This window comes from Xenopus tropicalis, chromosome 1, assembly GCF_000004195.4.
Source record: "Xenopus tropicalis strain Nigerian chromosome 1, UCB_Xtro_10.0, whole genome shotgun sequence".
In the NCBI taxonomy this organism is placed as follows: domain Eukaryota; kingdom Metazoa; phylum Chordata; class Amphibia; order Anura; family Pipidae; genus Xenopus; species Xenopus tropicalis.
Genome location: NC_030677.2, coordinates 104,261,275 through 104,277,954, shown reverse-complemented (window position 1 = coordinate 104,277,954; position 16,680 = coordinate 104,261,275). Strand labels below are relative to the sequence as shown.

General features: G+C 37.4%; 1 protein-coding gene across 3 annotated transcripts in view; it reads right to left on the bottom strand.

The window, feature by feature from the left end:
- cib3 (calcium and integrin binding family member 3) overlaps positions 1–15,512 on the bottom strand; it is a 56,091-nt gene extending 40,579 nt beyond the window's left edge. For 2 of the 3 annotated variants that reach the window (NM_001011260.1, XM_031899196.1), the window contains 5 exon segments: positions 2,920–3,115; positions 4,255–4,402; positions 5,031–5,142; positions 12,057–12,091; positions 15,174–15,512. In NM_001011260.1, coding sequence (NP_001011260.1) covers positions 2,920–3,115; positions 4,255–4,402; positions 5,031–5,142; positions 12,057–12,091; positions 15,174–15,224 — 542 coding nt within the window. In that variant the 5' untranslated portion in view covers positions 15,225–15,512. 3 annotated transcript variants of the gene reach the window in all.
- Positions 15,513–16,680: the final 1,168 nt, after the last annotated feature.

Genomic DNA, 16,680 nt, shown 5'->3' with positions numbered 1-16,680 from the left:
CTACCTTCCCATTGTTCTGCTGTTTGGCTGCTGGGAGGGGGATGATATCACTCAAACTTGCAGCTCAGCAGTAAAGTGTTACTGAAGTTTATCAGTGCACAGGTCCCATGGCTGTGGCACCCTGGGAAATAAAGAATATGGCAAGCTCCATGTGAAATTTCAAAATTAAATATAAAAAAATCTGTGTTTTTGAAAAATGAATTTTAATGCAGGATTCTGCGGGAGAAGCTCTATTAACTGATGTGTTTTGAAAAAAACAGTATTCCTTTAACTCATTGTTCCTATTTCCTTTTATAATTTATTATTGAATACTGGGCAGGAGCACAGCTAGAAGCCAATTTTTCAAGGGGCAATATATTTTTCAAGACACCTTTCTTATGATAACTATATCCCCAAATATAATCAGTTTCTTTTATCCACCCATAAACCTCTGCATGGTAACTTTGCTCAATCACCCTGCAGATTATTTGTTCTTCTGTGAAGACAGATCTATTTATTTGAGGCTATGGGGCCCATTTAGAGCCAAGGGCCTGTCTGCTACACCTCTGTAACATGTCATTGCTTTATTAAGGTGGAAATTGGCGGCGGCTGCTGCTGGAATTTCCAGTTTACTATAAAAAGGATTGTACACCAGTCTTGGAAACATCTTTTTCCATGCATGAAAAACATGTTATTTTATAATGGTAAAACATGAAGTATGAGTAATGAGTAATGAGATTATGTATAATGAATGTCTGCATTTTACACTTCATGAGGAGCAACAGCAAATGCAGTACTTTTACAACAGGTGGAAACATTTAACATTGCACGCTCAAATGTTAAACTTTAAATTCTATTCCTAATCCAAAGAGATCAAGAATACACAATACACTTTAGGGTTGATTCACTAAAGGTCGATATTTTGAGCGCTATTTATAGCATGCATTAAAAATTTTATCGCTTCTTATTTTTTTCGACTTAACGCACGATTCACTATAGGATACTTGCGTTAATTAAGACGCGATGTTGTTTGCGTTATTTAAGTCGCGATGAACGTTTTCCTTGCGTTATTTTCTGTGCGTGCGTTAACTCCCGTTGTGGGCGATATATTTCGCTGCTTGCTATATTAGCGCACGATTTAATGCACGTAACCATTACGTTCGGAAAACTACTTTTCTGCAAATGACCATTTCCCTGAAAACTGGAGGATGCATCACTCTAGGGCCAACACATACTTGAAAAAATCCCACTGCAAAGTCCATGTTGTGTTGACAAAAGCTCACCAACCACAATTTTCTTTAAGTACCGCCTGCCCCAAGTAGGTGTTAATTTTTGCACAGACTAATGCGATATTTAGCGCTTCGTATGTGTTTGTGAATCATGCGTTAGTATTATTTCTATGCGAGAATTAATGCAATGCGTTAAAATTAGCGCCTTGCGATCATGCGGTATTTAACGCATACGATATTACTTTAGCGAATCACGCGTTTTTTTCTGCGTCAATTTTAACGCAAAAAAAGCATGTGATACCGCTTATCGCACTTTAGTGAATCAACCCTATCTGCGTGTGCCTTGTTCATTGTGTGTTTTCATACTGCCACACTTGTGCAGCAGGATAAATATAGCACAACCAGGATTACAGTTATGCCAACCTTGGCCAGTTTTATGGTGTTTCCAACTACTTATATATATAAAATCAACATAAATATTTAGCTCATCAGGAACACATTTACTAGCCAGTAATAGGAAGGCTATCTCCTATAGACTCTGGTTTAATCAAATACGAATAAATGCAATATATATATAATTTATTTTTATTATTTTAAGTCGGGCAACCCGACACCTTTCCTTACAATATAAAATTGGGTCTGATATGATCAGGACCCATTAATCCTAGTGCAATACAATTAATATTAATAAAGAAATTCTTTTCACAGTTTTAGGTGCCTGGTGAAGTCTGGAGTCTTAAAGGAGAAAGAAAGTAAAAACTAAGTAAGCTTTATCAGAAAGGTCTTTGTAAATACAGCAATTAGCACTCACAGAAACGCTGCACTGACTTCTCTGTGCATTGTAAACATGTTCTTCACTATCAGACTTCTACGGAGACCAAGCTAAAATGGCAGCTGCAATCTCACACAAACAGAGGGAGCTTCAAGGGCTCTTTACTCAGGTATGGTAATGCTTTCTGCAGAATAAATAGAGTGTTCTAGGTAGCACTAATGTGGCTAATCTATTGGCAGTAAAATGCCAAAATGACTACACTGTGAATCCTGTGATCCCAGGAGGCGGCCCTTAATTCTTAAAATGGCAATTTTCTATTAAGGACTACCCAATAGCACATACTACTAAATAACTATATTTTATGAAAATGGTTTATTTAGATGAAGCAGGGTTTTACATACAGCATGAGCTACATTGTTTGGGGATATAGTTTTCCTTTAAGGAAATCCGTAAATTAATAAAGATAAGTTAAAGGGATGATTCACCTTTAAGTTAAATTTTAGTATGTTATAAAATGCCTTATTCCTAGCAACTATGTATGTAGTATATCTTTTCATTATTTATTTTTTATAGTTTTTAAATTTTTTTCCTTACTTTTACTGACCCCGACAGCCAAAAACTATTGGTTTGTGAGGCTACTAGTGCTACTTTTTATTACTTATCTTTATATGCAGGCCCTTTCCTTATCATATTCCCGTCTCTCATAGGGTAAATAAGAGCCTAGCAACCAGATAGCTGCTGAAATACCAAACTGGAGAGCTGCTGAACAAAAAGCTAAATAACTAAAAACCACTAAAAAAACAAAGACAAACTGCAAATTATCTCAGAATATCAATGTCTATATCACACTAAAAGTTAATTCAAAGGTGAACTCACCCTTTAACTATACATGGGACACCTTGATCTTTAACAAAATGTGTTAGATTGACTGTACTGTACCTGAGGAAATCTGGAGCTCTAACAATCATGTGCTGGAAGTCTTCCAGTGACAATTTTCCATCATTATCTACATCAGCCTCATCGATCACCTTCTCACACACCAGGCAAACTTCCTCAGGGGTAAGCTCATTCCGTGTTAGTTTGTTAAGTGTCTTCTCTAGGTCTGACTTGCATATGTAATCGTCATTATTAAAATCTGAATAAAAATAAATATACTCATTTTTGGAAGGCATATTGCAGCTGAATATTTATGAGGCAGAGAGATGTATGAAAAAACTGATGGGTTATTCCTTAACATTTTGTAGACCTTTTCTGGGGGTCTATTGTTTACATAACTGTAGCACCAGTGATTTTATTACTGTTGCAAATTGAGATATTAGAGCAGGGATCCTCAAAATATGGCCCATGGGTCGGATCCGGTCCCCCAAGGTAATTTACCCAGCCCCCGCTGTGTCCTCACCCCTGGTTACTACCTGTTTGCAGACGCAGCAGGGGAGCCGGAGGACATAGCGGGGGCAGGGAGCGGGAAGACACAGTGGGGAGTGGGCAAAAAGGGAGCGGGAGGACGCATTGGGGAGCAGGGAGACGCAGCCAGGTGAGCTGTAGTTTGAGGGCGTTTCAGGACTACAGTCCAGCCCCCCAACCCTACTTTTGCAAAACAGAAAGAATAATAAATTGAAAGCATAAATTCCTTCTCAACAGAACAGAACCAAAAGTGAACCAAACTGGGAGCACAAGTATGCATATATCTAGGGGCTGATTTACTAAGACACGATTTCAAATCCGAATTGGAAAAATTCCGATTGGAAACGAACATTTTGCGACTTTTTCATATTTTTTGCGATTTTTTCGGCGTCTTTACGATTTTTGCGTAAAAACGCGAGTTTTTCGTAGCCATTACGAAAGTTGCGCAAAGTCGCGATTTTTTCGTAGCGTTAACACTTGCGCGCAAAGTCGCGCCTTTTTCGTAGCGTTAAAACTTAAAAGGCGCGACGTTTCGCGCAAGTTTTAACGCTACGAAAAAATCGCGGCTTTGCACAACTTTCGTAAAGACGCCGAAAAACTCGCGTTTTTACGCAAAAATCGAAAAGATGCCGAAAAACTCGCAAAATTACTGATCATTACGAAAAAAACGCAATCGGACGCATTCGGCCCGTTCGTGGGTTAGTAAATGTGCCCCCTAGTGTGAGTGGGCTACTCAACATAAACACTTTCTTCAAGGAGATCAAGCACCAGTCATCTGTTTTCCTTATTGTCTGCCAAAACCATAACCCCAAAGTAACATCCACAGATGCAACCAGAATGATAAAGACTGCCAATAAAAACATAACTTACCATATATTTTAAAAGCATAGAAAGCTTTTAAGTCTTTGGGTGCCATTTCACTTAGTACTGAAAACATATCTAAGAAGTCATCCAATGTCATGTTTCCATCTCCATCCTCTGAAAAAACCTCAGCTATGCGTTGCCGAAAAGGATTATCCTGCCGAAGAAGAGACTGATGTCAGCCTTGGTAAATCAAAAGGAACCTCATTGATGTTACATTTTTTACAATCTAAAAAAAGTGTTTCTGTTATATTCTATATTTTCTGTTTTAGAAAACATTGTTATATTATGATACATTCATTTGAGAAAATACAGGTATAGGAAACCCATTATTTAGAAAGCTCTTAATTATGGCAAGGCCATCTTCTATAGAGGCCATTTTAAGCAAATAATTCTAGTTTTTAAAAATAACTAAGCTGCATAATTCCATATAAGAGTCAAACAGTCCAATTGGGTTTATTTATCGTTTAAAAAAACGCAGGTCCCAAGCATTCCATATAAGAACCTATACCTGTATCACCTTTTCTAGCTATGTTTTTCCCCGCAATTTTTTTTATTAGTGTTCAAGGTTCAGTCTAAAAGTAACAGGTGAATCAGAGTGCAGATTAGGTCAAATAAAATGTAACTGAGATGCAAAAGGCAACTTTTAACTTCACCAAGTATTTTGTTAGGCTTCAGTGATCTTCCCAAGTCATGCCAATTAGCACCTTCTGCATTATTAATGCAGCACCGGATTAGAGTGACATCTGGCAACCTTTGCCGTTGTTGCTTCTCTCGTGGTTTACCTTAAGCTCAGGCATACTGCCGATGAGCTCGTAAGGGATCTTCACATCTGGTTTATTTGTGTAGTCATCTGGAACAAGCTGTGGTGCCAAGTCCCGGTATCTGTTAAAAAGTCTTAATATGAAGAAAAATTGAGTACACATGTCGATGTTATTGAAATTCAGTTATATAACCTTTTCCTCTTGACTGCAGTATAAAGTGATACACTTATTGCATTAAAATACTTTGGTAAGTATATTGACATCACTTATATATTACTTCATAACATAAATGTGGTTACACTCTATAAGACAGAGGTAATTTTGAATGCTTATAAATGCATGTTTATTTTTTTACCAAGAGTATTAGATTTATTACATCCTCATCCGTTTAGTGGTGAGACAAACATTATATTTTATGAAGTAAAAAACGGCTGGAGATAAAAGCCTTTTTATTCTATTAAGACAAGTATCTTAAAATATGCACCCCCCCCCCCACCCTTTTGCATAAACACTTGCTGAACTCCCAAAAATACATATCAATCCATATATTTTACGCAGACATATTTGATTCCATAAAATAAATCATAATCGTCTGTGATCAAAGGGATCAGTTACCCACCCCACTCAGTCCTTCACCTTGTTGCACTGTGAAGTCATGAATTCTGGAACCTAAAGTCCCACTGCTTTCCAAATAATTATGGCCCGCTCATTAAAGAAAGCAGAAGGATTCCAGGTCCCAGAATCCATCACTTTACAATGAAACAAGGTGAGTCTATTATGGTTTCTGTCAGTGTGTGTAAAATAAAATATATATATTTTTATTTTGGAAAGTTCAGATAGTATTTATTTAGTTTATTGGCAACTAAATTAATGATCTTGGGGTTTTCTTGGGAATTTTGCAAAGATGTACTGTATATCTAAGGTTATTTATAACAGCATATCTTTTCCATTGCAGGAAATTCATAGCTACAAACTGGAAATCCCCAGATTCCCCCATGCTTAAGCAGTGGGTAGGAGTAATGAAAGAAACACTACAGATGGAGAGACTTGCTTGCTTACATTCTAGAGGTGGCTTTAAAAACATACCACGTATATGGAACTATTGGAATGCCTGTTATGTCGTGGTGGTGTAATGTGGCAGTAATGCAAATGACAAAGTAATGTACTTCATGTTTCCACTATATGAATTCACATTTGTGACAAGTTTTCACTCCTTAAACTTTGAATAATAAAAAGGTGGCTAAATCATGGCTTTTTTTCCCTAATTTCAATTGACTCTGTCACAAAATACATCGAAAGTTATAAATACTACTGTACAAACAGCAGGTGCATATAGAAAACACATGCAATGATTTAAATATCTGATATCCAAATTGAAATAAATCATATGTGCACAATTTCAATAAAGCATTTTGAACACCACTCCTAGAATTTCTTACGAACAATTTGTTCCATTGTAAAAAAATATATCTTCTGGATTGTTAATACCCTTGAATTATCACCTTGTAGAATTTTCTGACCAACTGACATACTAATCAACTTGTAAGGAAGTAAAATAAAGATTTCTGTTTTAATGTAAATAATTGGGGAATGTTACACCTGCAGGTGGCGCCAACCCCTTAGGTTGGTGTGCAGGTGAACTCCCCAGCAAAAGCCTTTATAAGGACCTGCACCAGCCAGGCACTCTCTCTTTTGGCCTAAGAACATCATTAAGGCAGGACTGAAGACCTTTTTGGCCAAACCAAGTTGGAGACTGATTCCTTCAGGGCTAGTAAGGGGATAGTAGTTGGGTTCACTCTAAAAGTGAAAGATGGGTAGGTTATTGAGAAAGGGCAGTTCTGTTGAGACAAGGAGTGAGTATTTTGGGGTAGAGCCCCAGGTGGCGCATTCAGGTGTAGGTTAGAGGAGAACCTAAGCACTAATTATCAATAAAAAGTATTTTAGAAAAAAGGTATAATTAATCCTTATTGGAAGTAAAACAATCCTACTGGTTTTAATTATTGTTTAAATGATTTTTTTGGTAGACTTGACATAGAATGTCATAAAAGTAACTATTATAAAAAGAAAAACATTAACAGAAATAAGAATATTTTACAATGTAACATTATTCATCAGTCAGTGATTCTATTGTGAATCAGTGCTGAAAAAGTAAGTGAAATCACTTGTTTTTTCTGTAGTTGGTTGATCTGGCTTGCTGCAGAATGGGATTTCAAAAAACAAGCTAATTTTTTTTAAAAAAAATCCATTCTGCAGCAAGCCAAAGCAATTGATTGCAGATTAGTGATTTCATGAACTCATTAGTTTTATCAGCAGTCATTTGCCTGAACATGGATGACTGATTCTTCAAAAATCTGTCCCTTAAAGGAAAACTATACCCCCAAACAATGTAGGCCTTTATAAAAAATATAGTACATTAATCAGCTCATATGTAAAACTCTACTTGATTTAAAAAAAAAAACTTTTTCATAAACTTTTTTATTAGTATGTGCCGTTGGGTACTCCTAAATAGAAAATTCACATTTTAAGTACTAATGGCCACCCCTGGGATCATATGATTCACGGTGCACACAAAAAAACCAAGGGCACACATACATGTTAGGTCAAGTCAGCCAATTAATGGACAAAATCCTGTATTTTGCTTTCATAGTACTTTCTGTTACAGTTAGAGCTGCATTATTTCCTGTTATGTGATCTCTGAGGGAGCACACAGCCCATCACTAAATGGTGGCTCAAGGGAAAGGATGTATCAGGGCTAGATTTACTGATATATATTCTACTTTGGTAAGATTCCTTAATAGCCAACTTAATATGATATTTTTATAAGGGCCAGATTATGTTTATCATACTGTTTATCACATGAAAACTCTATTGAAGTCTATGAGAAAAATCTGGAACTGAATTAGAATATGTCTATGAAGATTCTCATTCATCCAGGTCATGATATACAGTATCTAGTAGAATTAAGTCTAAAACAACTGGACTTTTCTGAGTTTTTCTTGAAAACGTTTCACCACTCATCCGAGTGGCTTCTTCAGTTCAAATGACTGGTAGGGAATTCCCCGGTATTTAAACTCTTGATGGTAGTAGAGTCACAGACATCCAATCACAATGGTTCCATTGAACTTGTTCAGTTAGGTGTTAGCTGAAACTGACAGGTGTAAGAAGGTATGATCCAATCACAATGGTACCAAGATTCTCATTGATGAAGGTGTTAATCCTTCAAAGTACATGACTGGAAGTGTGAACTGTTGTGAAACTGCCGGGGTAAGGATGTCAACGCGCCATTGTATGTTGGTGACAAGCGGTGTCTCAGGCCCCCTCCTCTGTTCAGGGATGGTTTTTCCAGGTTGGCATAAATGGCCTCTTTCACACCTCTTTCAAACCATCTGTCCTCTCGGTCCAAAATATGCACGTTACTGTCCTCAAAAGAGTGACCTTTTTCTTTGAGGTGTATACAATTGATACAGTGAGGAAACGGCTGAAACAAGACACCACCCTCAGCAGCAGAACAAAGCTGACCCCAGAACAAGTTTGTTCCTTACTGGACCTATGTCTCAATACCACTTACTTCAAGCACAAGGACGTTTTCTATAGACAAAAACATGGCTGTGCCATGGGTTCGCCTGTGTCTCCAATTGTAGCGAACCTTTACATGGAAGAAGTGGAAAAGAAAGCCCTGGACACCTTCAAGGGAACAACACCAAGTCATTGGTTCAGATATGTGGATGACACCTGGGTCAAAATTAAAGAACGCGAGGTTCCAGCCTTCACCAAACACATAAACTCGGTGGACAAAAACATCACGTTCACAAGGGAGGATGTGAAAGACAGCAAACTGGCTTTTTTGGACTGTGCTATAGTTATCAAAGAGGGGAGGGACCTGGATATTGAAGTATACAGGAAACCCACCCACACAGACCAGTACTTGCTGTTTGATTCCCACCACCCTTTGGAACATAAACTGGGTGTAATTAGGACTCTACATCATCGGGCTGAAACTGTGGCATCCAATGCAGAGGCCAAGGAGAAAGAATATAAACATCTAAAAGGAGCTCTGAAAACTTGTGGGTACCCAGACTGGGCCTTCATCAAAACCAAATCAAAGACCAACAGAAAGACCAGACCTACAAACAGAAGGGAGGAACACAGCAGGCGAAACAACATAGTCATTCCATATGTTGCTGGAACATCAGAAAAACTTAGGAGAATTTTCAACAAACATCGCATTCCTGTGTTTTTCAAACCCAGCAACACCCTGAGACAGAAGCTGGTGCACCCGAAAGACCCAACACCCAAGCACATGAAAAGTAATGTGGTCTATGCTGTCCAGTGTAGTGAAGAGTGCTCAGACTTATACATTGGGGAGACAAAACAACCTCTCTGTAAGAGAATGGCCCAACATAGGCGGGCAAACTCCTCAGGACAAGACTCAGCGGTCTATCTACACCTCAAAGAAAAAGGTCACTCTTTTGAGGACAGTAACGTGCATATTTTGGACCGAGAGGACAGATGGTTTGAAAGAGGTGTGAAAGAGGCCATTTATGCCAACCTGGAAAAACCATCCCTGAACAGAGGAGGGGGCCTGAGACACCGCTTGTCACCAACATACAATGGCGCGTTGACATCCTTACCCCGGCAGTTTCACAACAGTTCACACTTCCAGTCATGTACTTTGAAGGATTAACACCTTCATCAATGAGAATCTTGGTACCATTGTGATTGGATCATACCTTCTTACACCTGTCAGTTTCAGCTAACACCTAACTGAACAAGTTCAATGGAACCATTGTGATTGGATGTCTGTGACTCTACTACCATCAAGAGTTTAAATACCGGGGAATTCCCTACCAGTCATTTGAACTGAAGAAGCCACTCGGATGAGTGGTGAAACGTTTTCAAGAAAAACTCAGAAAAGTCCAGTTGTTTTTGAATTAGAATAGTTTTTTTGCATCAAATTGAATCTCACCCATAAGTTTTCATGTTATAAACCTTAAAGGAACAGTAACACCAAAAAATGAAAGAGCTTTAAAATAATAAAAATATAATGCACTGTTGCCCTGCACTGGTAAAACTGCTGTGTTTGCTACAGTAACACTACTATAATTTATATAATAAGCTGCTGTGTAGCCACGGGGGCAGCCATTCATGCTGGAAAAAAGGAGAAAAGGCACAGGTTACATAGCAGATAACAGATAAGTTCTGTAGAATACAATAGTATTTTATCTGTTATCTGCTATGTGCCTGTGCCTTTTCTCCTTTGAATGGCTGCCTCCATGGCTACATAGCAGCTTATTTATATAAATTATAGTAGACTTTCTGAAGTAAACACACAACTTTTACCAGTGCAGGGCAGCAGCACATTATATTTTAGTTACTTTTATACACTTTCATTTTTTGGTGTTACTGTTCCTTTAAAATAACATGTTCTTGCGGAACTAAATCTAAATTTAAATATTCTGGGGGTATTGTCTTTCTTTAACGTTACAAGTGTTTTTTTCATAATATATAATTCTGGGTGATTTATTCAGACTTATAATAAGATTTGGCTGTAACCATGCTATTAATAAAATATACACATTATTATGAAACATAGACCATCTAATGGTTTCTCAGCACTGTATATCCTTGGCAGAACTCCGGCTTTATCGTTACAAGAACAGTGCCACTGCCCTTCTGCTGAACTCCACAGCCTTGAGTCATATTTCAGCCCAATCTACTATTGAGTGTAATTGAGTGTAATGTTTCATATAATCCCCAGCCAAAAAAACAACGCAGGGTATCAAACTTGCCTTTATTACAAACTGGCAAACTGTATTGGAGTCAGGATAAGTGATCCACATTTCATATGGTTTCATGACTTCATCAGAAATTCTAATATTTTTATGAAATTAACAGAAAATGTCAGTTAGAAGCACCTGTATTTTTTCACATCATGCATTTTTCATGGTCATGTTTTCATGTCAAGCAGCTGATAGGGGTTCTACTAATTATTAGACCTGTTTATTTATAGTAACAGAGTGTTGTACAGTGTTAGCCATCGATCAATACCAGAAAATATAAGGGGTCATTTAAAACCCCGGGGGGCCCAAGTGCAAGTACATGTCCCACAGTGCTCGTTCTAGGAACACTTGCGCTGCACTTTGCACCGTACTCTGCTCTAAGCACCGGATAAAAAAATAACACTATATCAGAAATTAAAATTGACATGGACAAAGTAATGAAGTATTTAATAAGAATTACATTAATTGATTCTTAAAGATGTCATATGCAGTGAGTGTAATACATGTCCCTTTTTAGTGAAAACCGTTTATGGTGCAAGGGCCTCAGAAAAAAGTGTTGCTAAAATCTATTTACAAATGCTGAATGGATGTTTTAGAAAACAACCATAGACCTTGCATCAGAATCCCCACAAGTTTTACCCCCAATTTTTCATTTCATTGAGGCCGAAACAAATGGAAATTTTTTAGTGATGAGTGCTGCAGTTTACCACAAAATGTACCCCCCACCCCCTTAAATGGATTTATCTTTCATAGCCTCCATATCAGAGACATTTTGAAGTTTGGCAGTGGTTGTCTGGATATTTGCACATATAGTAAATATACAGAAATCTCTGTTAGTGTATCATGTAGGTAGACCAGTACATTAAGATGGACATTAGGGGGAATTAGATACAAAGCTTGCTTTTTTCTAAGCTAATTTAGATTTTTTTGTTTGCATCAGTTTCACTAGCTGTATGGTAGCTGGCGTGCATCAGTGGCATAATGATAGGGAGCAGGGCCGCCTACAGAAAAGTTTCCCATGGCCCCCCATCCAATTATACACCATCAGTATCCACCAGCAGGCAGTTTGTGCAGTGAGTGGACAAGGAGCTCCAGTTGAAACCATACAGCAAACTTCTCACCCCAAGCCCACCTCTGACCTGGGCTGTCCTGTGGTTGCAGGGTAGTTATGGTAGTAGTAATGCTGCTGGTGTGCACATTACATACTTTAAAGAATATGTATAATTTAATACAAATATTATTTGTAACAGTAATTGGCCTTGCTTACCGGAGTATTTCCTTTCTTGTAAAGAAGGTGCAATCCTACAATTAAAACAAATAAAAATTATCACTTTTTTTCTGTCCCCCCAAACAGTCTACAAAGCCAGACACAGTAAATCAAATCTATAAGTAATTTAAGCTTGTTAATTTGAACAGCACCTAAAAGGTTCGAATTCAAAATTGACCCTTGAGTAAACTAAGGCAAAATGAGTATAAAAGGATCAGGGTGTTCAAATTATATATATAGTTTGAAAGGCAGTGCACTCACCCAAAAAAAGGCGAGAAAGGCCTAGGTGCTGCCTCAAAAAACAATATCAGCATGTAGAACACAGAGCACTCATAGGACCTTTAACTTACACCATTACATTTTCGCACATAATTAAGTCCCATGAGTGCTCTGTGTTCTACATGCTAATATATATATATATATATATATATATATATAGTATTGCAGTGACCAGACATGATAGCAGGATAATTTAAATCATCAACTTTCATCAATTAAAGAAGACTAATATGTCTAATTACTAATTTTGATATGCTTTAAATATTGTGACTAACTGAGGTTCCAGACACCAAACATAGTAAGGCCTGTATATTAATGAGCTTACACTACTGGCTAGACAAGGTTGCAAGACTGGAAAAACAGATAAAACTGCAGAGTCTAAAGAGACTGTACCATGGAACTGTAAAGAGACAACAGTACTGGGTAAGGCTATGTAACTGGAAATGCAGGTTGATTGGAATATGCATAACCACTGAACTGGAAAAAGTAAGGCTTCATGACTTCACAGACAAAATAACATGCCCTAAACAGGTTGCTTATTTAACTGAAATTGAGTTTAGGTTGCAGGGCTGAAACTAATAGGACCAGGATAGGTAAGGCTACAGGGTTAAAGGGGTCATGTCACCCAGACATAAAAAGCTGTACAACATTATAAATAGCATGCAAAGACAATGTTATGATAAATATAAAAAAAGGTTGCATTTCTGGTGTCAGTATCTCTATAATAACAGTACCCACAAAATAGTGCCTGCCTACCTGCTATGATTGTCAATTCCAAGACTGAAAAAAACAACATTTAAATAATTCATACAGTGTAAATCAAGTTTATTTTACTCAACTAGGTCCCCTTTAAGGTTGCAGGACTGAAATGGCTAAGACAGCAGGAGTGAAACAAATAAGGTTACAGAAATGGAACAGATAAGGCTCTGGAAAGCAGATAGGGACTGAAGGCTGAAGGACTGGCAGGACCATAGGGGTGTAAAAGATGAAGCTACAAGTGCCGAAGGACTGCAAAAGGCAAGGTAAGGCTACTTACTGGGCTGAAACCAATAAAGCTTTAGAAATCATAAAGGTAAGGCTGAATGACTGGGTTAGGCAAAAGACCAGAACTGTACCAGGAAAGGGTTTACCCTTTAGAGGCAAGCCTAGAGGACATGATCAGGAAGGTTCATTATATTAGGTTAGGTCTCAAGACTGAATGAGGTAAGACTTTGTGACTGTAATGGGTATACGAATTGAAGGGGTATCAGAAACCAAGAAAACCAGGCCACAGGACTAGCATAGTATTGTAATGTGAAATCAGAATTACTTAACTAGGTTTGCATGTAAATCTTACTTTGCCCTTTATATTTGCTACCTAATCAGTGGATGACTAGCATTTTCAACAATGCATATCTAGTTATGTTGGAAATCACTTAATTATTGACTTCATGCAGACTAGATTCTAATAAAGGAATTGATTAATATATATTCCCTGGTCTTTATGTTTTACTAGAAATTTATTCTTTGTAAATGCATTTGTGTTTTTAAAGAATTGATTTTTGGCCAAACAATGAAAATTTTAAGACTGCCTTTTACATACTGGGTGGGGTGCTACAACCACCTGCAAATTAGGTCTTCGTTCTTGCAAAATAACTCCACTGAAATATATAGATACAGGGGGCTGTGATCAAAGTATAATGAAAATAGTACTGAGCAGCATTGGTCAGATCAGTAACACTTCCCTTACACTTTATCTGTTCGATAATTGGACTTGGAGTGCTACCACAACCCCCTGTATTTTTAACATTCTAAACTGCCATCCCTATTGAAGAAATAGTAATTTTTGTTGTTGTAATCGTTACACTTCAATCATTTTTTGTCCTAAAGTAGTTTTTCTATCCAATAAGATATATCTATACAGCACATATTTGAGTTCTAATCTACGGCTCCATTTAGCAAAAGTATAAATGAGTGATTTTTAAGGCTCTTGGCAAACAGAGTGCTTTATATCCATATTTCTGCCTACTGAGAAATCTCCCACCTACTCTAGTACTGGCCATTTTCATTCTTAAAATGCACCCTAGAGCATTTTAGGTTAAAAAACCTCCAGTATTGGCAGTGTCAGGGGGTCATTATTACAAATAATGGAATGCACCTAGGGCAGTTTGGGCACTTCTCTGCTGGCTGAACTATGTTCGCTAAGAAAATGCTCCATGTGTAATCAGCCTAAAATGATACATAGGTTTTACATGTAGGTATGCAGTGTTTTGGTCTTCTAAGGCTATACTTGAATTATGCCAGCTTTCAATATTTCAGTTTTTTGTAAAACAGGGACAAGAAACCTAAAGCTGGTATACTGATGCTTTCAACTTTTCCTTTGAAAAACTGCAATGGAGCATATGTAAATAAATAACAAACTCTGTAAAGTGCGGCAGGAATATGTTGAGGTTATAAAAATAAAGAATAGTATATTTTTAAAAATCCTAAAATGATGGAGCTGCTACTTAAATGCTAAGCACTGTATATACCATTTTCTAACCTAGAAAATCACAAGTGGACTTGAATCTTTATAGTACACTTGTGAACATGTCTGATTAATGTATAAAGATGGGAAAAAAACAATATTTAATATAAATATTAACAATGATATATCACAGTCTCTCTGTTGTGGTGTGGCATTTAAAATACATAAAAAAAATTACTATTGGAAAATAGATAAATCTTGGTTTATATATATAAATAGCGCCATTTAGCATCTAAGGAAAACCTTTGCCTTATGCAAGAACTAATACTTAAGTTACCAAACACATGAAACAAAAACCTTCTAGTTTTAGAAAGTAAGAGTAAGAAACTTACTTGGTATGTATCAAGCTGTTCAGCAGTGAAAATAGTTTGCTTATTCCCCATGACTTTAGGGAGCTCCTAATCCAAATCCCCTTACCATTCTTCTGTTGTTCTGTTTTTATACTGTCCCTGAATATTGAGATATTAAAAGCCGCAACAGCAGGGGTCAGGCACAGGGAAAGATCGGATGTCACTATCTTATTCTTCCTACTTTTCAGGATCATAATAGGAGCATTTCATCAAATCTTTGATGTGTATAAAGAACTCATGCGCATAAGGCTTCCACCATCATTCAGGAGCATACGCATAAAGTACTATAATTACACCATCTGTTGCATGTCCAACATAAACTCATATTACACCATCTAACATGACTATTGCTAAAGGAGGACATTGCCTTTTTCAAGTTCAGTGACACATGAAGAGAAAGTACTACTGGAAAAAAATATGTTTGTCAAAGCATTTAGGGGCTGGTACATGTCTAAAAGCAGTTTCAGAGGCAATTTGTCTCCTACATTGCTATACCCAGTAGGGATGCACCACATAATTTATCTTTAGGTTTGACTGAATATACTGGGTAAAATGGATAAAAAATATTTCTAATATTGTTAGTTAGACAAAAATGTAATCTATAAAGGCTGGAGTCAATAGATGTCTAACATAATAGCCAGAACACTACTTCCTCCTTTTAGCTCTCTAACTTCTTAGTTAGTCAATGACTTTAGGGGGGGGCACATGGGACAGTAAACTGTTCAGTTAGTTTGTGAGCACGCTGGTCAGATTCAACTAATTAACTAAACAGTTATGTCCCATATGCAACTCCCCCATCAAATTACTGATTGGTTGCCTTTAAAGATTACATTTTTTCCGAACTATGTTGAAAACATTTTTTATTTTGCGCAATCTATCTATTTTACCCAGTTTCATTTTTACACTGAACTGCTATTTTAAGGGGTGAGATTTAGTTTGTCTGAATACTATGGGGCAGATTTATGATTGCTCAAGCCTTTCGGCTCCAGCAATCATAAAAAGCCCCATGTGGGTTAAGGAACTCACACAGGGCTTCAGGGGAAAAAAGGCTTGCACAATCATAAATCTGCCCCTCCAGGTTAGAATCACAGTCCACTTGAATACAGTGAACTTATTTCAGTAAAAGCCATGCTGGAATTAGTGGTGTGACTACAGCTGGGGCAGGGGGTATAAATGCAGCAGGGCCTGTCCCACAGGGCCCAGCAGCATGCATTATCGCTATAGGGATGGCAGGTAGGGTGCTCATTTAGTGGGGTGCATTGCAGATGGGGGCCCAATTGCAATTTCTTTAGGCTCAACACTGACTGCAATCCATAATAAACTCTCAAACAGAATAACACCCTACACCACATCCCAGAAAATATAAACTAAGCAAAATAAAGTATGTTAGCAGCACAGTATATAATTGTCAAGATGCATATTTGCACCAGGGCAGTTTTGAGCAGATCAGCCTTTTCTCTACTGGCATATCTACTCCAGACAAAAAAAT